At 42.0% G+C, this 23,689-nt stretch overlaps 1 protein-coding gene across 1 annotated transcript in view; it reads right to left on the bottom strand.

Moving 5' to 3' along the window:
- Positions 1-867: 867 nt before the first annotated feature.
- The window catches only part of tbck (TBC1 domain containing kinase), a 297,287-nt gene continuing 274,465 nt past the window's right edge, over positions 868-23,689 (bottom strand). The window contains exons 24-26 of the mRNA XM_060926464.1: positions 9,516-9,691; positions 1,867-2,026; positions 868-1,219 (exon numbers count right to left, since the gene is read on the bottom strand). Of these exons, the coding sequence (XP_060782447.1) occupies positions 1,109-1,219; positions 1,867-2,026; positions 9,516-9,691 (447 nt within the window). The 3' untranslated portion in view covers positions 868-1,108. The remainder of the gene's footprint in view (positions 1,220-1,866; positions 2,027-9,515; positions 9,692-23,689) is intronic.

The following is a 23,689-nucleotide window of genomic DNA, read 5'->3' as shown; positions in this document are numbered from 1 at the left end:
AGTAGAAGCGTCTTATCCTCAGAAAAATCCGGCTTTTTAAAATAATATGGGTCAAAACCCACACATATCTATCTTCTCTTTGTATCGAATCTTCGCTCGAGCATTCAAATCGCAGTAATACTGAGAAAATTCAGCATTGTTTACAGACACGCTTTCGGCGGCTGTTGTCCTAGTTGCTTTGTAAATCCATCATCCTGGCGGACACTCATGACGTAGCACATTTTAATCACGTGGTTGCAAGTCATCTATACCAAATCTCACACAATGGAGCTTTAATGTCACGGAACGTCAGTGAAAAAGGTTCATTCCTCTTATCACTTATGCCAGAGCGCCTATAAACCACTGTTACCTCACCAGCTTCTGATTTGAAATCAATAAGACAAAAGCTAAATGTGTCATCATGCTACTGCTCAGACTCCTCGGTCCCGAAGACTTTCACGTGGTGTAAAATACAAAGTGTTTGACTGTTAGAGCGCACTGATACTACAGACTCCTTTCATAAAATGTTCAACATCTCTTTACAGCAGAATCCACCATATCAACAATTACACATATTTATAATCGGTTTATGAGAAGCATCCACTGGGTAAGTCCCTGTGTCAGCTGTTACTGTAGAAACAATACTGTATTAGAAAGAGCGCAGTAATATAAAGCTGGGATTTGAGTTACAGCTGGAAGTGCTGCCAGAGCTGCTGCTCAAAATTATTCAGCCCCCCTTCTGACCAATCAGAAGCGAGAATCGTGGTGTAAAGCGTTCTAGTGTAGAAGACATTAAAGGATACAGTACAATGCCTAAGACTCCCATTCGAGCTGATAACCAACTCCGAGTCTCTCTCTCTACACACACACACACACACACACACACACACACACACACACACACACAAAATGAATATCCCTACTGTGCAAAACAGTAGAATAGGGAAAACAAGGTTTAATTTATCCTTTATTACAGTAATGTTAGATGATGAAATGCCCTCATTCTAGTTCATGAAGATTAAATTTAAGCACAAACTCAATATCTTTCACATGCCATATTCAAGACATGGTACAAAAAAAAGCTTTTTTTTTTACCCTTTCTCTCTCTCACACACACACACACACACATTTAGATCTGCGGAGATGGCACAGTTAAAAGGCCGGTGGGTTTCATCTTGTTGATGCCGCCATCCAGGACACACACGCGAGGGAAATTCACCTTCACCAAGTGAGCCGCAAACTGCAGGAAACAAGTGCAACCGGGAGTGAGTGCACCAAAACACACACACACACACACACACACACACACACACACACACACACACACACACACACACACACACATACACAGAGAGAGAGAGAGAGAGAGAGAGAGAGAGAGAGAGAGAGAATTAGAAAGTGTTGGATAAGGAAGTGGGAGATTGAGAGAGAGAGAGAGAGAAAGTGTTGGATAAGAAAGTGGGAGACAGAGAGAGAGAGACAGAGAGAAAGAGAATTAGAAAGTGTTGGATAAGAAAGTGGGAGATTGAGAGAGAGAGAGAGAGAGAGAATTAGAAAGTGTTGGATAAGAAAGTGGGAGATTGAGAGAGAGAGAATTAGAAAGTGTTGGATAAGAAAGTGGGAGATTGAGAGAGAGAGAGAGAATTAGAAAGTGTTGGATAAGAAAGTGGGAGATTGAGAGAGAGAGAGAGAGAATTAGAAAGTGTTGGATAAGAAAGTGGAAGATTGAGAAAGAGAGAGAGAGAGAGAGAATGAAAGAGACAGAAAGAAAGAAAGAAAGAAAGAAAGAAAGAAAGAAAGAAAGAAAGAAAGAAAGAAAGAAAGAAAGAAAGAAAGAAAGAAAGAAAGAAAGAAAGAAAGAGCGAGACAGACAGATGTGGTACTGACCGCAGCTGCGTTCTTGGTGATGTTGCTGAGGATGACGACGACTCGGCTCTTATAGCTGGCCAGTGCGTTGGTGCTGGGGCACTGTAGCAGCTCTCCGTCTGGCCCAAACACTGAGCTGTACGGAACATTAATGCTGCCTGGGATGTGACCACGACTGAAGCTACAGCACAAGGGTTAAGGGTCAAACTGATATTTCAATCTGAAAATGTCACATGGTTAAATGTGTCTTTTCTTCCTAAAGGTGCAGCCTGTATTTTTATAACTCTTGAGAGTCAGTCGCAGTCAGTAGAGTGAGCAACAGCCTCCTGACGGACAGGCGAAAACATCGCAGCTCCTCAGTGAAGCAACGGAGATGAAAATGAGAGTGTGGAGGACAGGAGAACGCCCCAATGGAGATAAATAAAGGTGGCAAGACAGTATCTTGGGAAGAGGAGGACCACGGCCAGGACGAGAAATCAGAAAATTGACTTAATGAGGGAGCGAATCCAAAGGCCTGACAAGAGAGGAAGCTCGAGAGAACTGCAGGCGAAATAACTTGAGAGAGACACAGAAAAAAACGTCAGCGCTTTTCTATAATGAGGGTCCTGCAGTAATTGAATCATCCTTCTTTTGAAGTATTGTGTCACATCAGGGGAACTGCAAACACCGACACGTTCTGTGAAATCAATTACGCGCCGAGTCATCTCTCTGAAACGAGACCGTCGTTCAGGAAGGCGAGGGAGTAAACATAGAGTACATTAGCATTACAAATGCACAAAACGGGAGCTTTGGCTAAAAGAACGGCTGCTGTTTAGTCTGTGGGACGACACTTGATTACACCGAGTCTGAAAATCTCCATACAATGGACGAGACTCATTCCTGCCTCACTTCAAATATTCCCAGAAAAGCCTCTGGATTCAGCATGTCTCTGACCAGGATAAAGTGCTTATCGAAGACTGAAAAAATAAATGAAAGGATGGAAAAACCAGAACACCAAGGACGCAGTATCTCAGCTGGCCTGCCATCAAAACAACCCTGACGACCAAAACATCAAACAGAACTGAACTGTGACAATGAGGAGAGAGAGAGAGAGAGAGAGAGAGAGAGAGAGAGAGAGAGAGAGAGAGAGAGAGAGCGAGGACCGACCTCCACGACAAACTGTTTACAACAGGAAAATCAACAAAGTACTAAATGTTGTCCCCCGAGCGAAGATCGACCCAAAACATCCATCAGGACTGAATTTGCATGATAAATGAGAGAGGAGATACAATTCTAGTCAGGAGAAAACGTGTGAAGTTAAACTAATTGCTAATTTGTTCGCAAAAAACCTGACAATCCAGTGACCAAGTTTTGTGCAGAAGGTCTAGTTCTCATCTCATCTCATTATCTCTAGCCGCTTTATCCTGTTCTACAGGGTCGCAGGCAAGCTGGAGCCTATCCCAGCTGACTACGGGTGAAAGGCGGGGTACACCCTGGACAAGTCGCCAGGTCATCACAGGGCTGACACATAGGCCCTGTCCACACGGCAACGGATTCAGGTGAATCTGATAAAATTGTTTATCATTTCGGCCTGGCGTCCACACGGCACCGGCGTTTTGGGTGCCCCAAAACGAAATCTTTTAAGAACGGGTTCCAGAGTGAAAAAAAATCTGGCAACGGCGCCGTTGCGAAGTCGTCTGGATGAGTAGAACGGATTTGTTTACGATGACGTCACAACCACATGACTGTCAGTGCTTCACGCAGGGTAGAAGTGTAACGAACTCGATGCGAGTTGTCAACAAATCCTATAACTTGGTTCATGAAACGCGCTTACAAAATATTTTCACTGTGAATATTTTGTGTAATGGTGCAAAGTGTGAGAGAGAGAGAGAGAGAGAGAGAGAGAGAGAGAGAGAATAGCCCTTAGGGCAGAGTCAATCCCGCCAGCAAAAATAGGGGAAAAAAAGGAGCGATCTCACCTCTTCAGATGTTGGTTTAAGTCCGACAATACATTCCTCAAAAAGGGCGTAGAAGAACAAAGTAATCCATCAACGTGTAGCATTCAATTTATTCCGGACCATTAAAGAATTCTGGAGGATATCAGAATGTTGGCGTACCGGCTTCCATCTACCCCCGTTCATTCCTCTTTCCGCGTCTCCATTCAAAAAACGAGCACGTGATTTAAAAGGGACTATATCCATAGGATAGGGAGTGAGAAAGTGTGTGCGTGTGACAGTGACAGGGATAGTCACTGTGCGCATGCGCAGTTATGCGCATGCGTCTACTTCTATTGTTCTGGTGTCTCCGATGGGACCGTCTTACAGCGCACGTAGTGGTGTGGCATGTGTATTGCATCGTTTTCAGCAAGCGTTGTGTTGCCATATGAACCTGATATTTTACTGATCCGTTGCCCATGTGGACGCAATATTTAAAAAAAAAAATATCGCCGTTGTCGTATGGATGTAGCCTTAGACACAGACAACCATTCACACTCACACCTACGGTCAATTTAGAGTCACCAGTTAACCTAACCTGCATGTCTTTGGACTGTGGGGGAAACCGGAGCACCCAGAGGAAACCCACGCGGACACGGGGAGAACATGCAAACTCCACACAGAAAGGCCCTCGCCGGCCCCGGGGCTCGAACCCGGACCTTCTTACTGTGAGGCGACAGCGCTAACCACTACACCACCATGCTGCCAGGTCTAGTTCTTTGAGGGAGGGAGGAGATACGATTTAACTGGAAACATCGTTGGCACCGAGTTGCCATCTCTGGATCTGCTACACAACACTCGCTGTGTCAGAAGGGCCAAAAATATATATATAAAATATATATAACATGGCTATGTTTTACCAATTGTTCCCTCATTCAGAATTACTATTTACTGTATTTTTACTATTTACTGTTTGGCACTGTTTGATTATGTTTACCACATAATTCCATATATGTTATTTCATAGTGTTAGTCTTCAGTATGGTTCTACAATGTAGAAAATACAAAAAAAAACCAACCTGTATCTACTTTATAGTAGAAATCAAATGTCATATTTAATTTCTTTCATTCTTCAATTGCTTTCATTCCTTTCATAATTTCGTTATAATTGTTGTCTTCTAATTCGGCCTCATTTTCTATCAAATCTGCTTCAGAAATGAAAGGGTTACTGTCTTGAAAACATTAAACTCAAGTTATCTGATGAGATTCTTTTGTTTGTTGTCTCTTGGCTGAGAAGAGTTTAGCGCTGCTCACTCATTGGTTAGGACTTCATCGCCGGGACAGAAGGCCATGACAGTGTATGTTTATATAGGAAGTGACAGATGAATTAACCAATCAGATATTGATTTATAGTGAGAGGAACCAAAAATTTATCATCCTAGGCTTTTTTGAAGGCCAACGGTAACTTAACCGCAAGTCGGCGCCGTCAGCATGGCAGTGAAGTTACCTTCCAGCCATTGTAGCGTTCATCAGTAGTGTTCGCGAATGCTAATAAAGCAGTCAAGTCAGTGCTATCGAGAGCAAGTAGCACAGGCTAACGACCGAGAAACTAAGATTTCCGTCTCCAGACTCTTCTTCCACGCTGCACGCTCGCTACGGTATTTTTCATGCATACTCAATTATTCATTTCCCTGTGTAATTTACTTAAGTTACTTTTAAAATCAGCATCGACAACTACACAGGGAGGCACGGTGGTGTAGTGGTTAGCGCTGTTGCCTCACAGCAAGAAGGTCCGGGTTCGAGCCCCGGGGCCGGCGAGGGCCTTTCTGTGCGGAGTTTGCATGTTCTCCCCGTGTCCGTGTGGGTTTCCTCCGGGTGCTCCGGTTTCCCCCACAGTCCAAAGACATGCAGGTTAGGCTAACTGGTGAGACTAAATTGACCGTAGGTGTGAATGTGAGTGTGAATGGTTGTCTGTGTCTATGTGTCAGCCCTGTGATGACCTGGCGACTTGTCCAGGGTGTACCCCGCCTTTCGCCCGTAGTCAGCTGGGATCGGCTCCAGCTTGCCTGCGACCCTGTAGAACAGGATAAAGCGGCTAGAGATAATGAGATGAGATGAGATGAGACAACTATACACAACGGCGCGACCGGACAGCCTGCCGCTAATCCCTTCCAAAATCCTTTGCTCTGTTGCTTTTTTGGTATGTCTGGCTAAGTTTTGGCTGAGCTCAAATCCCAGCTCTAATAGCAACATTTAGCCACTGGAAAACGTACATTATTTTAAATCGCAATATAGGTGTGATAAAAGCGAATATATTTTCCATATAATCTTCATTTTGTTTAGTGCAAGTGTTGCAGTGCTTAACACGTTTCTGCTTCTCCAATTTCTGTTCCGCTTTAAGGTTTTCATTTGATTTACCCTCATCAAAAGCCCTCATATGAAAAATGAAATGGGAGAAAAAAATACTTACATAATTAATAAGAAAGTATTTCAGAACAATTTCAAACTGTGTTGTAAATGGCCTTCATGTGCAGTAGCTGGTCCATACTGTTATTATTAACCTCCTAGGGCTTAGCGGTCACATGCGTGGACAGCACTTTATGGAAATTCGGAACAAGAATCCACATATGTGGACATACTTTTTCTCTAAAAGTACATCTTATCAAAAGACGATGCTTAGTTTTTATTCTAATCAGGTTCTAATAAGCCCAAATAGCAAAGAGAAATAAAAAATGCATGTAAAAAAAATAGCTTGGGCCTTAGGAGGTTAATGTAGGTTTATGTCGGTTTCTATCAGGGCTGATGAGTAACGAGTTACCATACAGTTAACTTTGAGTCATAACTATGATATTATTGTATTCATTTAGGACCGACAAGATATTATGAACACATGACCAACCGTGTGCTGCCGCTATCGTCTTTAAACATTAATAACTTTGAGGAAAAATCTGACAGAACTGTTTCATCCACGTAGCAGTTTGCACTCAGTCTTTATACTGTATTACGCTAATATCTGCTGTGAGTCAAACTGTGCTTCAGGGCCTTTCATTATTACTTTCCATAAGTTCACACAGGCTAAATGAAATGCAAGAACAGTATTTCGCCAGCGGATGTTAAGTTTGACATTTCTGCTTGAAAGGTATCAGAAGAATACTTTAATCTCACCAAGCATAACACTTCCTTCATATATCATTTACACTTATTCATTTGGCAGACACTTTTATCCGACTCTTTATAGCTTCCTAGAGCTTTTACCTGAGCTGCTCAGGATCCTTGTTCAGCAGTAGCTCGCTGGACTTAGGATTTGAACCAACAACAACAATCATCCAGTCAGTAGGTCAGGCACATCACTGATGATCTACTACCACCTACGTGGAACAGTTTGTGTTCTGGCAACACAAAGCTAAACAATCTGCTGATAAATGTGTAAAGGTAAAGAGGAATGCAGAATGAAGGCCATATGGAGCATGAGCTGGCACTGCATGGTGTGTGTGTAAGATTGAGAATGGTGCTTTGGATAAGCAGCTTGTGTGGGCAGTACGTGTCGGAATCAAGCAATTTCTGAGCTCTTTTAGGTGAGAACGCAGGTGGTGTGTGAGTGCAGTACTGTAAGCCAGCAGTGATGGATCAGTGGCTTCAGTTTGAAGCGTTCATGCTGGTTTATAAGAGAAAATTCACACGCTCTCTCTCACACACACGTACGTATACTGTTTTAGTATAAATCCGCAAGCGATTATAGAAAATCAGGCGTGCTGATTGGTCAAGAAATTCAGCCGTGGCCTGAAGGTTAGAGAAGCAGCCTTGGGCCCAAAGGGTCACTGGTTCGATTCCCAGGACTGGCAAGAGAAACATGAGGGGAGTTGAGTGAATGAACAGCACTTTCCCCTCCCTCTGTATCATGGCTGAAGTGCCCTTGAGCAAGGCACCTAACCACCAACTGCTCCCTGGGCACTGCAGCATAGCTGCCCACTGCTCTGGGCGTGCGTGTGTGTGCACTCATTGTTCACTTGTGTGCTTCGGATGGGTTAAAAGCAGAGAAGGAATTTCACTGTAAGGAATTACACTCAAAAATGTGACAAATAAAGGCTTCTTCTTCTTTAAATTCGGACTATTTCTTGGTAATCACCTCGAATGACTCAAAATGGCGGCTAATCACTTTGTCACCGTGAGTTAGGACAGGGTTTCCCCAGGTTTGACCACCATAAATTTAAGACCTTTTTAAGACCACTTAAATGAGAATTAAGACCTACATCGCACCCATTATGCAGTCGTAGAACACCAGATCAAATTCCCAATAATGACAAATGTTTTATAATAAAAGTATTTTTACTTGAAAGTTATATACTTAAATCATTATGTGCATTGCTTGTCAAATCTTCACATTCAAGACAAGCAAGACCGAATTTTGTTATGCAAGACGTTTTGTTTTTTCCACAGGAGAATGTTGTAGCGACTTCCAAGTCTGGGAACACAGCCTTAAAGAGTTCGCCTCATTCGAGCTGTACGAGTGGTGATCCGTAATTGTTTTTAAAATCCAGAGCACCTCTGCCCGAAGTGTCGGGGTTCCACCGACACCCATCATGCCACTGCTCGGCCCTTGTGTTGTTGCTAGCCTTGCCGATGATGTCTGGCTTGGCTGATGCTGCTGACGTTCGACAGTGGTGCTAGTGCCAACTCCAGGTGCATTCGGAGATTGAACCGTGCAGAACTGAGCGATGGGCTGGTGGCGGTGGAGGGCAGATGCAATGTGCTTTGAGCTCTTCATGTGAGACTCTAAAGCGAAATGACCTATAGTGGACAACTTGAAGGTCTTTCGACAAACACAGCATCTTGCTTCAACGTCGCTTCCAGGAACCTCCCTCACCCAGTCACGATATCTTTCATCTGAAAGCCACTGCTGATTAAAACGACACTTCCCCATGCTGCGATTCGCGGAGTCTCCTCTCCACCACGGACTCCGACGACTGCGCCGGCGCGAAAATGTATCAATATTGTTTCTTTCTTTGCGCATACTCCAAGAAATTCACTGATGTTACGCAAAACCCATGTTTTCACATTGCAGAATAGTATGAGTAGATTTAAGACCTTTGTTTAAAAAATTAAGGGGGCGTCATGGCTCAGGTGGATAAGGCGCCATACCATAAATCCGGGGACCCGGGTTCGATTCCGGCCCGAGGTCATTTCCCGATCCCTCCCTGTCTCTCTCTCCTGCTCATTTCCTGTTTCGACACTGTCCTATCCAATAAAAGTGCAAAAAGCCCAAAAAAATCTTTAAAAAAAAAAATTAAGACTTGGGCAAAGCAATTTAAGACTTTTTAAGGCCTTAATTTTGGAATATTAAATTTAAGACTTTTTTAAGACCCCGCAGCTACCATGTAGGAAGAATTACAAATGAAGAAAGAAAATACTGTTCCAAAAAGCACTAAAAATGCGACAAAGTTTGGTCTGAAACTATTCAAAGGTAAGGTGGAATTGAGATTTATTTCACTGATTTCAAAACAAAGTATTTTATGTGACTCAGCACAGATAAGTGAGACGAGTCGGCGTTATTACATTTGCATGCTGCTTCTGAAGTTTGAAATAAATTATATATATATATATATATATATATATTCCTTATAGTTATATTTATTGTACTGTGTTAAAGGAATTGAAGTTCCTTTTACCTCACCGATCAACATCTGGTGTTTATAAAGGCGGCTTGGATAAAAGCAGGACGTGACTGCAAGTTTGCAGCTCAGTGTTTATTAAAGGATACTCCTCGTTGCTCCGGATGTCGACTGCAACGATCTTGGTTTTGACTGCCTTGGGTCTCTTTACAGGAGTTTTGAAGTGAGCAGGGCCAGTCAGCTCGCACAGATCAATCAGATCCTCGGCTGAGATCCGTGGAGACACTTCAGCTTTGAGCTCGGAGAGTTTCAGGGGCTCACGGGTCTGAGAGAGAGAGAGAGAGAGAGAGAGAGAGAGAGAGAGCAAGAGAGAGAGAGAGAGAGATTAGTTTTGTACCTCTGGCACAGGATCAAGGACGGCAGTAGTCCGTGTTCATAATTTGAAAAAACGAGGACAACAGGAATCAACATCAAGCGAATTTGCCAAATGATGACTTGTTTAACAAGTACAGAATGTAACGTGATAGGAAAATAAACACACACCAAGGTGTTGTGGTACGGTACCACCCTGAAGTGTATCACTTTCGCATAACAATAGCGCGTTATTCCACTTCTACAGCAATTTTCCAACAATTACAATTTCCAAATAGGCAATGAAGGACATGTCATGCTTTTTAATGGTTTATAGTTACATTTAACGTTGTGAAACATACTGTACGTGAAGCAAGTTACTGCTTACTTTATTAAAAAAAAAAAAATCTATAAGTTAATGAGAAAAACCAAACCTGCAGTTGATTTACTGGGAAATCCGGAAGCTTTACAAAGCACCGACACCGAAGACTCCTTCCATAAAGGTTAAACAAACATCACTTCACCATATCAACAATTATTCTATCCACATTCACTGGATATGAGCAATCATGCGCTCTGATTGGCTTCTCTACTACTAGGCTATCAGCTCATATACCGTGAGTAGAGGAAAAACAAAAATGGCGGAGTGTGTTACTGAACCAACTGAGGACGAAATAAAAACTCTAATCGAAAACAAAACCTCAAAAATACAACAACAACCACCTACCAACAAAATATGGAATAAAAGTATTTGATGGTAAGAACATATCTTGGTTTTTTTTACTTTTCAAGAATTATTATTATTATTATTATAGCATTTTTCACAAATATACTGTCATTTCACCGGTTTGTTTTCATTCTACGCGGAAATTATTTTGTTGGACGTTTTGTAAAGTTTTTATTGATCAAAAACTAAAAATAATTTTAAAAAATGCTCCGTTTCTAAAAATCCAGTGAATGTGGATAGAATAAAACAGTTCTTCCACTCAATCTAGTCGTACACGGTTTATAGGTGACTCGGTGCTGCACGGTTCGTCGGCTATCAGCTCACGTACGACTTGATTTCGTCGGATAACTGTTAATTATCTGGTTTTTTTTCTGCACTAAACACCGACATGTTTATTATAAGGCTTAGGTTATGTGGCACGTCTGCCTTACGAGTCTCATCTCATCTCATTATCTCTAGCCGCTTTATCCTGTTCTACAGGGTCGCAGGCGAGCTGGAGTCTATCCCAGCTGACTACAGGCGAAAGGCAGGGTACACCCTGGACAAGTCGCCAGGTCATCACAGGGCTGACACATAGACACAGACAACCATTCACACTCACATTCACACCTACGGTCAATTTAGAGTCACCAGTTAACCTAACCTGCATGTCTTTGGACTGTGGGGGAAACCGGAGCACCTGGAGGAAACCCACGTGGACCTACACCACCATGCCGCCCTGCCTTACAAGTCCTTGTGAATTATCTATATAAATCACAGAGGCATGAATTAGAGTATCGGGAAGCACCTCATACACCAGATCACATGTTCTTGTATGAAGTAGTGTAAAATAATGCTCGATAACAGGAGCAAATCAAATACTGTTTGGTGTTCAGCAGAATGAGAATGAAGTGAATATGCTGAAGAGCTGAACAAGTGACAGAAACTTTGTGTGTGTAAGGTTTGTGTGAAAAGTCTTATGTGCTTAAAAAAAAAGTGTGAAAACAGCTCGGTTTGAGAGGACTAGATAAACAAAGAAAGCTTAAAGTGTGAGCAGAGTATGGCCTTTCCTAGGGCTCAAGAAGTCTAATGTTTTTAATGAATTATTTAGTAATTATCTGAATCCAATTCAGAGTCTGGTTACGAAAATGGAATTTGAGAGGAAGTCCGTGTGTACAAGCATCCGACACAAAACCAAACAACTTATTGGAACCGTCTATGAACTATCTTTAAATCACTCATAACTGCTTCAGTGGGCATGGGCACGGAGATGTGTTTACGTGCAACTGAGAGATAAAGCGAGGAGAGAGGAAAATCTGAAAAAAGAAAGACCGACAGAGAGCGAGAGAGCATGAAATAGCCGTGAGGAGTAGAACTGGATGAGTTGAGATGAATTTATAGGCCTGCCATGTACTGGTCAACCAAGACAGCACAGAAAGGGAAGTGAAAAGCTGCTGGATAACATTAGAAGCAAAAAACAAAACAAACAAACTATAATAAAAAACCCAACAACAACAAAACGGCAAATTGATTCGACCTTGTTGCTGCATGTTGACGTTCAAGCTCATCGCACCGACCACCTTGAATAACCCGAGAAGGACGTCGGAACACCCCGGACAGCAGGGAAGTATACCGGAGTACCACACGGCTTTAAAGGAATGCATTTTTAAGAGGATTACTAATAATCTTATAATCCGTTTCAGAGCGAAACTAATTTCGCACTCAAAGGTCAAAATAAGACTTGAGCCAATAATCAGTCATATGATACACCGTACTGTTATCCATACAGGACACTTTTTTCATGGAATAAAAACGTGTTCTCTTCCCTTCTAGCAGGTTTAATTTTTTTGGTTTGATAGCATGCAATGTTGTTAGCATATCGCTTATCCTACATGTATTACATCACTCTGCCCAATGGAGAGTGAGCGTTGAATACGGTTTACGATATTGCATGGTTGTCAAGACAACATGACGTCACGTCAGAGACGTAAAACTTCTGCGCTAGCGAGCGGCTGTGACAATTTGTAAGCAAACATGGCCGACAGGTTTGCTTCGTTAAATGCAGAAGATTTTGAGAGAACTTTGAAAGAGAAAGATGCGTTGAACACCCGAAAGGAATGTGTATGTAAAATAATAATAATAATAATAATAATAATGGCAGCACGGTGGTGTAGTGGTTAGCGCTGTCGCCTCACAGCAAGAAGGTCCGGGTTCGAGCCCCGGGGCCGGCGAGGGCCTTTCTGTGTGGAGTTTGCATGTTCTCCCCGTGTCCGCGTGGGTTTCCTCCGGGTGCTCCGGTTTCCCCCACAGTCCAAAGACATGCAGGTTAGGTTAACTGGTGACTCTAAATTGACCGTAGGTGTGAATGTGAGTGTGAATGGTTGTCTGTGTCTATGTGTCAGCCCTGTGATGACCTGGCGACTTGTCCAGGGTGTACCCCGCCTCTCGCCCGTAGTCAGCTGGGATAGGCTCCAGCTTGCCTGCGACCCTGTAGAAGGATAAAGCGGCTAGAGATAATGAGATGAGATTGGCTGACTTTTTTCGTGGTATATCAGATATATTCCTTTCAGCTACTCATCTTCGACTTATTCAATATCACGCTAGCTGAATGGAATACATCTGATATATCACTCAACACCAACCAATATTATTTAAATATTAAATACACACAATATTATCACAGTCTATAGCCTTCAAAACAATCCACGTTCTATTCAGTAGCTACCCAGTGGCATTGTTTTGGGGCAGCACTTGCTACCCTGAGGTAAAAGCTGTCCTTATTGGAAAACAGAACCAGACTGCTATTTTTATATCCACCCAAGGCCGTATTTCAACGAGAACATAACTGGCTCTGCTTGTTGATTAGTAAGACGCTAACCACCCTGAACGCATGTTACGACTAGAAGGACACTCGGTAGAGTACACACCTCCGTCCGCCAAGCCACATGTCTGGATTTGCATCAAAATCTATTCAATTGTTCCTTGGCGCATGGCTGACCTTTCCTCAACATTTCCTCAAAATCCGTTCACTACTTTTTGAGTTATGTTGGGAACAGATGAACAAACAAATGGAGGCGAAGACAGAACCTCCAACAAAGTTGGCGGAGGTAATAAAGGTAGTTGAAAGTGGCTATGAAGCAAAAGGTTTCCCTGTTTTTACCTACTGTGCAATAAGCAAATAAAAACTTGTACATGGAAAGTTTATAAAAACAAAACCCTATTAAATTTTAGTTGAAAACCTTAGCTACTGTAGTATATCTAAAAAAAGATATGTCCGAAGGACTGAGCTGAGTTTTATTGCGGGATGTACACTACCGTTCAAAAGTTTGGGGTCACTTTGAAATGTCCTTATTTTTGAAAGAAAAGCACTGTTCTTTTCAATGAAGATCACTTTAAACTAATCAGAAATACACTCTATACATTGCTAATGTGGTAAATGACTATTCTAGCTGCAAATGTCTGGTTTTTGGTGCAATATCTCCATAGGTGTATAGAGGCCCATTTCCAGCAACTCTCACTCCAGTGTTCTAATGGTACAATGTGTTTGCTCATTGCCTCAGAAGGCTAATGGATGATTAGAAAACCCTTGTACAATCATGTTAGCACAGCTGAAAACAGTTGAGCTCTTTAGAGAAGCTATAAAACTGACCTTCCTTTGAGCAGATTGAGTTTCTGGAGCATCACATTTGTGGGGTCGATTAAATGCCCAAAATGGCCAGAAAAATGTCTTGACTATATTTTCTATTCATTTTACAACTTATGGTGGTAAATAAAAGTGTGACTTTTCATGGAAAACACAAAATTGTCTGGGTGACCCCGGTAGTGTACTTTGCTGATGTCACAGTTGCAAAGTGCTTGCTTTTCATGAAACTTTGTTTATGATAGTCTGTAGATAGTACACTATCGACCTTTTAATATTACATTACAGGCATTTATCTAGCATGATGTACAACAAACCCAGAGCAGCCTGGGGAACAGTTGGAGGTTAGATGCCGTGCTCAAGCGCACTTCAGCCATTCCTGCTGGTCGAGGGAACTGAACCGGTGACCTTTTGGTCCTAAAGCTGCTTCTCTAACTGTGAGATAATTTTGTCTCTAGCTTGTGGTTTAGAGCTTCAGAATGTGTTGGGATTCCTGTAGACTTTCTGTCTCTGGAAGCACCAAAAGGTGATTTACGTCTCTGTAGCCACAGTTATGTTTTTAATCCACTGTTGAGTAATTCAGAAAGACTACTCTCCCATTTCAATATTTTATGGGCCTCACATCTCCAGTCACACACTGGAGACACATCCCCCCCCCCCCCCCCCCCCCCACACACACACATCCATAGACACAGTACAATTATTTTTTGAGAGCATGATGAAATTGGTGGCAGCACAGTGGTGTAGTGGTTAGCGCTGTCATCTCACAGCAAGAAGGTCCGGGTTCGAGCCCCGTGGCCGGCGAGGGCCTTTCTGTGTGGAGTTTGCATGTTCTCCCCGTGTCTGCGTGGGTTTCCTCCGGGTGCTCCGGTTTCCCCCACAGTCCAAAGACATGCAGGTTAGGTTAACTGGTGACTCTAAATTGACCGTAGGTGTGAATGTGAGTGTGAATGGTTGTCTGTGTCTATGTGTCAGCCCTGTGATGACCTGGCGACTTGTCCAGGGTGTACCCCGCCTTTCGCCCGTAGTCAGCTGGGATAGGCTCCAGCTTGCCTGCGACCCTGTAGAACAGGATAAAGCGTCTAGAGATAATGAGATGAGATGATGAAATTGTTGTATTATTTAGCATGTTTAGAGGACCTCATGTACATGTGATCATCTTGTGTTCTCCACCACTGATTATCATTGTAAAGGTGTTTTGCACAACAAACACAGACTCATCATTAAGTAGTAAAACCCTGAGAAGGCCATATGGTAAATGCTAGTAAGTCTGTTTTCTTTTGAAAAATAGTGGGAAATATGTTTTATCCAATGAGAAGTCCCATATTGGGCTGCCGATCAGAAGCCTGTGTTTCAAACAAAGAAAGTCCTTTTACAATGATTTTAATAGGAGCTTCCCATTTTGTTTTGGGGTGGTCCTAGGGCAGGTCTCCCAAAAAGGGACCTGACTTAAAAGCTAATGGAAGAAACTTAGACTTCAGTGTTTTTCCAGGAATCATTCATGCTTGCATTGTTTCTGTGCAGTAAAAGTGTTTAAGGCAACTTCTTTCATGTAAGTATACTTTTTGGCTACTTTTGAGATACAGACTTCCACAACATAAGCTTGAAGCCATGGCTTCCTCCCATTTTAATAACGATTAAAAAGATGTCCAGCGATTCTGAGTGGAATGAATGACCAGTCTCTAGTGCTCAAGGTAGTTCAAATGAGGCAGAAGCAGACTACAAAGATTTTAACAGCCAATATGCACCATAAGAAGACGAACCACTCGGTGTTGTCGAAGGCATTTTTTGTTTCCCCTCCGTTTCCGGTTGAGAGTACGCTGTACGCATTCTGGCTGCCGCTTCTCACCAGAGCTTTTTATTTTATTTTCTCTTTTGTTTTTCCTTTCTGTGTTTGTGTAGTTTGATGTTTGCTTTTTGTTTGACCGCTTTGTCCGCCGGCTGTGGTGTAGCTCCGGACTCAGTTTTGGGCGTCGGTTCCCTCCAGGCCTTGATTTGCCGTGGGTGATGCCTGTGCTCCTAGCTATGGACTGCAGTGAGCTCATTGCTCATTTTAACATCGGGGTTGTCCAACGCTCTGTGCAGTGGTGCTTTTGTGCTTGGCGCGGTGTTCCGAGTGATGTTGGTCGATGGTGTCGCAGCAGCTGAGCAGGCATAGTTTGGGACGTACTGGTGCTCTGCGTGGTGGTGCTTCTGTGCTCACTTTGTGGATCCATGGCGCGGTGTTCTGGGCGGTGTTGCCCGGCGGCATAGTGGTGGCTGTGCAGGCGGCGTGGGGCTTGTTTTCGTGCGCCTTTTGGTGGGACTGTGGCTGCTACACCATTGGAATGACATTCTGACCTTTATGTGGTGGACTTTTTTTTCCCCTTTCCCCTCCCTTTCCTTATAATTGTAAAGCAACCTTGGGTATTGAGAAAGGCGCTATATAAATTTAACTTATTATTATTTATTATTAAGACAACGATGAGCAAGACCAAGACAACAATATGGATGAACAAGCTGGTATTGACGTCTTACTCAAACAGTATAAGAAGCATGTTATGAAAGAACGGTAGCAGTTGAGGCTTGGTAAGTTTCCGTTCTTGAAGGAAAACAAAACAAAGGTGTGTGTTGTATGCAGCACCATTTGTATGACTGTGATGGACTGATCTCTATATAGACATCAGTGCTGTGATATGACAAAGAGCTATACCTTTTAAATTCAAAATACAGTGGGGCAAAAAAGTATTTAGTCAGCCACCAATTGTGCAAGTTCTCCCACTTAAAAAGATGAGAGAGGCCTGTAATTTTCATCATAGGTACACTTCAACTATGAGAGACAGAATGGGGGGAAAGAATCCAGGAAATCACATTGTAGGATTTTTAATGAATTAATTGGTAAATTCCTTGGTAAAATAAGTATTTGGTCACCTACAAACAAGCAAGATTTCTGGCTCTCACAGACCTGTAACTTCTTCTTTAAGAGGCTCCTCTGTCCTCCACTCGTTACCTGTATTAATGGCACCTGTTTGAACTCGTTATCAGTATAAAAGACACCTGTCCACAACCTCAAACAGTCACACTCCAAACTCCACTATGGCCAAGACCAAAGAGCTGTCAAAGGACACCAGAAACAAAATTGTAGACCTGCACCAGGCTGGGAAGACTGAATCTGCAATAGGTAAGCAGCTTGGTGTGAAGAAATCAACTGTGGGAGCAATTATTAGAAAATGGAAGACATACAAGACCACTGATAATCTCCCTTGATCTGGGGCTCCACGCAAGATCTCACCCTGTGGGGTCAAAATGATCACAAGAACGGTGAGCAAAAATCCCAGAACCACATGGGGGGACCTAGTGAATGACCTGCAGAGAGCTGGGACCAAAGTAACAAAGGCTACCATCAGTAACACACTACACCACCAGGGACTCAAATCCTGCAGTGCCAGACGTGTCCCCCTGCTTAAGCCAGTATATGTCCGGGCCCGTCTGAAGTTTGCTAGAGAGCATTTGGATGATCCAGAAGAGGATGTCATATGGTCAGATGAAACCAAAATAGAACTTTTTGGTAAAAACTCAACTTGTCGTGTTTGGAGGAGAAAGAATGGTGAGTTGCATCCAAAGAACACCATACCTACTGTGAAGCATGGGGGTGGAAACATCATGCTTTGGGGCTGTTTTTCTGCAAAGGGACCAGGACGACTGATCCGTGTAAAGGAAAGAATGAATGGGGCCATGTATCGTGAGATTTTGAGTGAAAACCTCCTTCCATCAGCAAGGGCATTGAAGATGAAACGTGGTTGGGTCTTTCAGCATGACAATGATCCCAAACACACTGCCCGGGCAACGAAGGAGTGGCTTCGTAAGAAGCATTTCAAGGTCCTGGAGTGGCCTAGCCAGTCTCCAGATCTCAACCCCATAGAAAATCTTTGGAGGGAGTTGAAAGTCCGTGTTGCCCAGCAACAGCCCCAAAACATCACTGCTCTAGAGGAGATCTGCATGGAGGAATGGGCCAAAATACCAGCAAGAGTGTGTGAAAACCTTGTGAAGACTTACAGAAAACGTTTGACCTCTGTCATTGCCAACAAAGGGTATATAACAAAGTATTGAGATGAACTTTTGTTATTGACCAAATACTTATTTTCCACCATAATTTGCAAATAAATTCTTTAAAAATCAGACAATGTGATTTTCTGGATTTTTTTTTCTCATTTTGTCTCTCATAGTTGAGGTATACCTATGATGAAAATTACAGGCCTCTCTCATCTTTTTAAGTGGGAGAACTTGCACAATTGGTGACTAAATACTTTTTTGCCCCACTGTATAGCTGACTGTTCACTGAAAATGTGATTAATATAACATACTGTATACATATACTGTAGGTGCAAATGTGAACATTGTGATGCCACCAGTCTTGTCTCTAAAACGAACAGTAAGAACGATAAATCAAACAATGCAGACTGTTCACTCGCTATTGACATAAAACATAACATTTTGGTGTATAAACGTAATTGTGTTTTTTTGGCGTTCACTGCTGATTTGTGGTGGTTTTATCATAGCTGAGTCTTTGGTTGGTATGAACCATTTTCGCAGGACGGCATGTAGTTTATTTTCACCAACCGGTAAGGCAGAATACCTTCTTTCATAACAGCCATATTTGAAATGCACTGAGCATAGTGAAGTATATTTGCTCAGATGTTCACGAAAGTCCAGGCGATGCAGCTGCATAAATTTGATCCATTTTCATCTCAAAGCCGGATTGGATGGGAAATGATGCCTGCTTATACCAGGAGTAAAAGTTAGGTTGATACAACTCTCATGATTTGGTGTTCTGGTGACAACAATATCGACCTCCTCTTTTTTTTTTTTTGCATTTACTGTCCGCCATAATGCAACGTGATGTGTGATAGTAAGTTTGCAACCAACGTGATGTCATGGTGGTGTTATATGATATGTTTTAGCCGCGAGTTCTGAACGGACAATTTTTAGTAAAGCCACAAAACTTCTTTGCCCCATAAAACCGTCAATTTTTATTGCTGTCATTTAAAACTTTGCAGTTGTATGTTTGAACAGTATGTTTACTGAAATACGTCAAAAAAAAATTAGCTTCACACTTTATGCACTTAAAAAAAAATAAAAATGTGATTATACTGTCTATACTGATAGCTCTCAAATGTTTTAAATATCATGGGGCGAGACCTGGCCATTTAATCAGGAGAAAAATCACTGCTGTCGGTTTCTAAATTACCATATTTGGTCAAATTTGAAGGCAGTATTAATCTTGATGACAGCAATCCTATAACTCTGCTCCCTTCACAGGGGTTTGATAAATATTTTCAAGACAGAGGACAGAACTGTCACAACAAACGCTCAGTAATAGAGCATGTTCAAAAATACAAGTTGACCACCTAGTTCCTTTTCTTCACTGAATTAAATAATGGGATTATTCTCACATAGGGAAGATGACCTTTTATCTACTATAAATCTCATCTCATTATCTCTAGCCGCTTTATCCTGTTCTACAGGGTCGCAGGCAAGCTGGAGCCTATCCCAGCTGACTATGGGCGAAAGGCGGGGTACACCCTGGACAAGTCACCAGGTCATCACAGGGCTGACACATAGACACAGACAACCATTCACACTCACATTCACACCTACGGTCAATTTAGAGTCACCAGTTAACCTAACCTGCATGTCTTTGGACTGTGGGGGAAACCGGAGCACCTGGAGGAAACCCACGCAGACACGGGGAGAACATGCAAACTCCGCACAGAAAGGCCCTCGCCGGCCACGGGGCTCGAACCCGGACCTTCTTGCTGTGAGGCGACAGCGCTAACCACTACACCACCGTGCCGCCCCCTACTATAAATGATCAGTAAAATAACTCTGGTTAATATAAACTTACCAATTATATAAGAGGAATTATTCTACCCACATTCACTGGATATGCGCTCTGATTGGCTACTCTACTACTAGGCTATCAGCTCATATACCGCGAGTAGAGAAAAACAAACTGGCGGAGCATGTTGCTGAACCAACCGAGGATGAAATAAAAACTCTAGTCAAAGACAAAACCCCCCAAAACACAAAAAAGTAACAAAACATGGAATTAAAGTATTTGATGGTAAGAACGTATCTTTTATTTTTTAACTTTTCAAGAATTATTATTATAGCATTTTTCACACATAGCTATTGTCATTTTGCCGGTTTGTTTACATTCAAAGCGGAAATGATTTTGAACATTTTGTATAAAAGTTTGTATTTATCGAATTTGCAAAAAATAAAAATGCACTGTTTCTCAAAATCCAGTGAATGTGGATATAATAAAACAGTTATCCCACTCAATCTCGTCGTACATGGCACCTCGTCGGCTATCAGCTCATGTACGACTCGATTTCGTGGAATAACTGTTAAATATCTGCACACCTGATAATTCATCCACTTATCCACTTACGCCAGCAGTGCAATGCATCAAAATGCAATAAATAAATAAATCATCACCATGGCATGCTTGTTGGTACCAGATGGGCTGTTTTGAGGATTTTAGAAACTGATATTCAGATCATCTGGGATTTTTACACAAAGCAGTCTCAGTATGGTGCGAAAAACAAAAAAAAACCATTCACTGAGCAACAATTCTACAGGTGGACATGCCTTGTTGATGAGAGAGGTCAGAGGATACTCGCTATACGGGCTTGAGTAACCCAAATAGCCACTCTTTACATCCGTGTTGAGTAGAAAACAATCTCAAAACTTTGAGGAGGACATGTGACAGCACCAGGAGACCACAGTGGGTTTTACTCCTGTTGGCCAAAAACAGGAACCCGAGGTTACAGTGTGTACAGGTTCATTAAAACTGGACAGCTCGCCTGGTCTTTTCCCAATAATCCACTGTCCAGTTTCTCCCACTGTAGTCTCAGATTCGGAATTTCCTGACATGTATCTGCATGATTTTCTTACATTGTGCTTCTTCCTCACATAGATATTACCTACACACGTTATAAGCATGCACCCTATCAACAATCAAGCCTACCTGACAAGTATACTAGCTCTACAACAAGCACTTATGGTAAGTAGTCACTATCTTAAATAAAAAGATGAACTGTTCAGTACCTGTAGAAATGGTATTGCAAGCACCCCACTATCTGAAATCAGACAAGTCTTTTTATAACACAGCTACTCGGCAACAGAAATGGCTTACAGACTGTTTAAGCACTGAAATGTCCGCACAATGACACATCTTATCAGGAGCACATGGAGGATGGTTTCTCTGCACACACATCTGGCTGTAATGACTAAGAAATGACAATCACCACCCTCACTCGGCATCAGTATGCACCCCGACAGCCACACGCATATGGAAATGAGACAAACAGCGGCATCCATCAAAATGAATGACAAGTAAGAAATTGTTCAGAAAGATTTGACTGATTTTAAAAAAAGCTGCAATTTCATTTCTATTTGCTTTTTTTCAAAACTCGCCTGCTTGTCTGACAGACTACACAGTTGAAGACACAACATTTAACCATCAAAGTAAATGATGGGGTGCTGTCATGCTGTCCAGCATGAAGCAGAGCAACGATGACTACCCAGAAGCTTATAACGTTCTTGAAGTGTTTTATTCCCCTTATACCCCCAATACAGCACTTGCAAATACAACCCCAATTCCAAAAAAAGTTGGGTCACTGTGTAAAACATAAATAACAACAGAATGTTAAGATTTGAAAATCATGGAAACCCTGTATTTCATTGAAAATAGTACAAATAGTACAAAGACAACAACATATCAAATGTTGAAACTGAGAAATTGTTATAGTTTTTGAAAAAGAAACACTCATTTTGAATTTGATGTCAGCAACACATTTCAGAAAAGTTGAGACGGTGGGCAAAAAAAGACTGAAAAAGTTGTGTAATGCAAACAAACAAACAAACAAAGAAAACCCAAAAAAATTAATTTGGTTATTGGCAACAGGTCAGTAACATGATTGGGTATAAAAAGAGCATCCCAGAGAGGCAGAGTCTCTCAGAAGTAAAGATGGGGAGGGGTTCACTACTCTGTGAAAGACTGCGTGGGCAAACAGTGCAACAATTTAAGAATAACGTTCCTCAATGTAAAACTGCAAAGAATTTGGGGATCACATCATCTATGGTACATAATATCATTAAAAGATCCAGAGAATCTGGAGAAATCTCTGTATGCAAGAAACAAGGCTGAAAACTGACATTGGATGCTTATGATCGTCAGGCCCTCAGGAGACACTGCATTAAAAGCAGACACGTGTCTGTAGTGGAAATCACTGCATGGGCTCAGGAACACTTCAGAAAACCATCATCTGTGAAAACAGTTCATTACTGCATCCACAAATGCAAGTTAAAACCAGATATAAACAATATCCAGAAACACCGCCACCTTCTCTGGGCCTGAGATTTTGAAAAAGACAAAATCTTTTTCAGGGAAGGCCTTCTTTCTTTCAGCAAGATGATGCCAAACTGCTTTCTGCACATATTAAAACTGCATGGCTCTGTAGTAAAAGAGTCCAGGTGCTAAACTGGCCTGCCTGCAGTCCAGACCTGTCTCACATTTAAAACAGTTAGTGCATTATAAAGCGCAAAATAGGACACAGGAGACCCTGAACTGTTGAGCAACTGAAATCGTATATCAGGCAAGAATGGGACAACATTTCTCTTTCAAAACTACAGCAATTGGTCTCCTGAGTTCCCAAACGTTTACAGTGTGTTGTTAAAAGTAGAGGTGATGCAACACAGTGGTAAACACGCCCCTGTCCTAACTTTTTTGAAATGTTACTGACATCAAATTCAAAATGAGCATATATTTAAAAAAAAACAATACAATTTCTCAGTTTCAACATTTGATATGGTGCTTTTGTACTATTTTCAATGAAATATAGGGTTTCCATGATTTGTAAATTATCACATTGTTTTTATTTACAGTTTGCAAGGTGTCCCAACTTTTTTGGAACTGGGGTTGTACTAACAATGACTTTTCATACTTTTTATCCATTTAGAGCAACATTTAATGTTGTGAAATGACTACAAAAAAAAATACTTCCTGTTATCACTTATGTTACAGCAGCTATAAACAGTCATTCCCTCACTGGCCTCTCTTGAAATTAACACAAAAATGGACCCTTTCTGACAATTCGGAATTGAGAATACAGTAGCGCTATTGTATAAATGAGGATAATGAAGCATAAGAAAGCCTTAATAGATGCATTGCCTTGATATATGACTGCATGTTTGAATCCTGAAACTCACAGCAATTACACTGTCACTCTAAATAAACTCCTGGCCATCAGTGTGACACTGTAGCATTAGTGTAAAGGACATGCATCTTTTTCATCCTTAAATTCAGTCAATAAACATCATTTTATGTGACATGAGAAATTCTTCATGTCTCCACCCCAAGTGCTCAGACAGTACCTCAACACATACTGTATAAGGGCATTGATTCAGGATGTCAAGATGAAAACTCGGTAATCTCTATCTGTTTCTTCTTACTTGTCTGGTAACATTTCATCTCATCTCATTATCTCTAGTCGCTTTATCCTGTCCTACAGGGTCGCAGGCAAGCTGGAGCCTATCCCAGCTGACTACGGGTGAAAGGCGGGGTACACCCTGGACAAGTC

The sequence above is a fragment of the Neoarius graeffei genome, chromosome 7 (genome assembly GCF_027579695.1).
Source record: "Neoarius graeffei isolate fNeoGra1 chromosome 7, fNeoGra1.pri, whole genome shotgun sequence".
NCBI lineage: Eukaryota > Metazoa > Chordata > Actinopteri > Siluriformes > Ariidae > Neoarius > Neoarius graeffei.
This window is presented reverse-complemented; position numbering and strand designations above follow the sequence as displayed.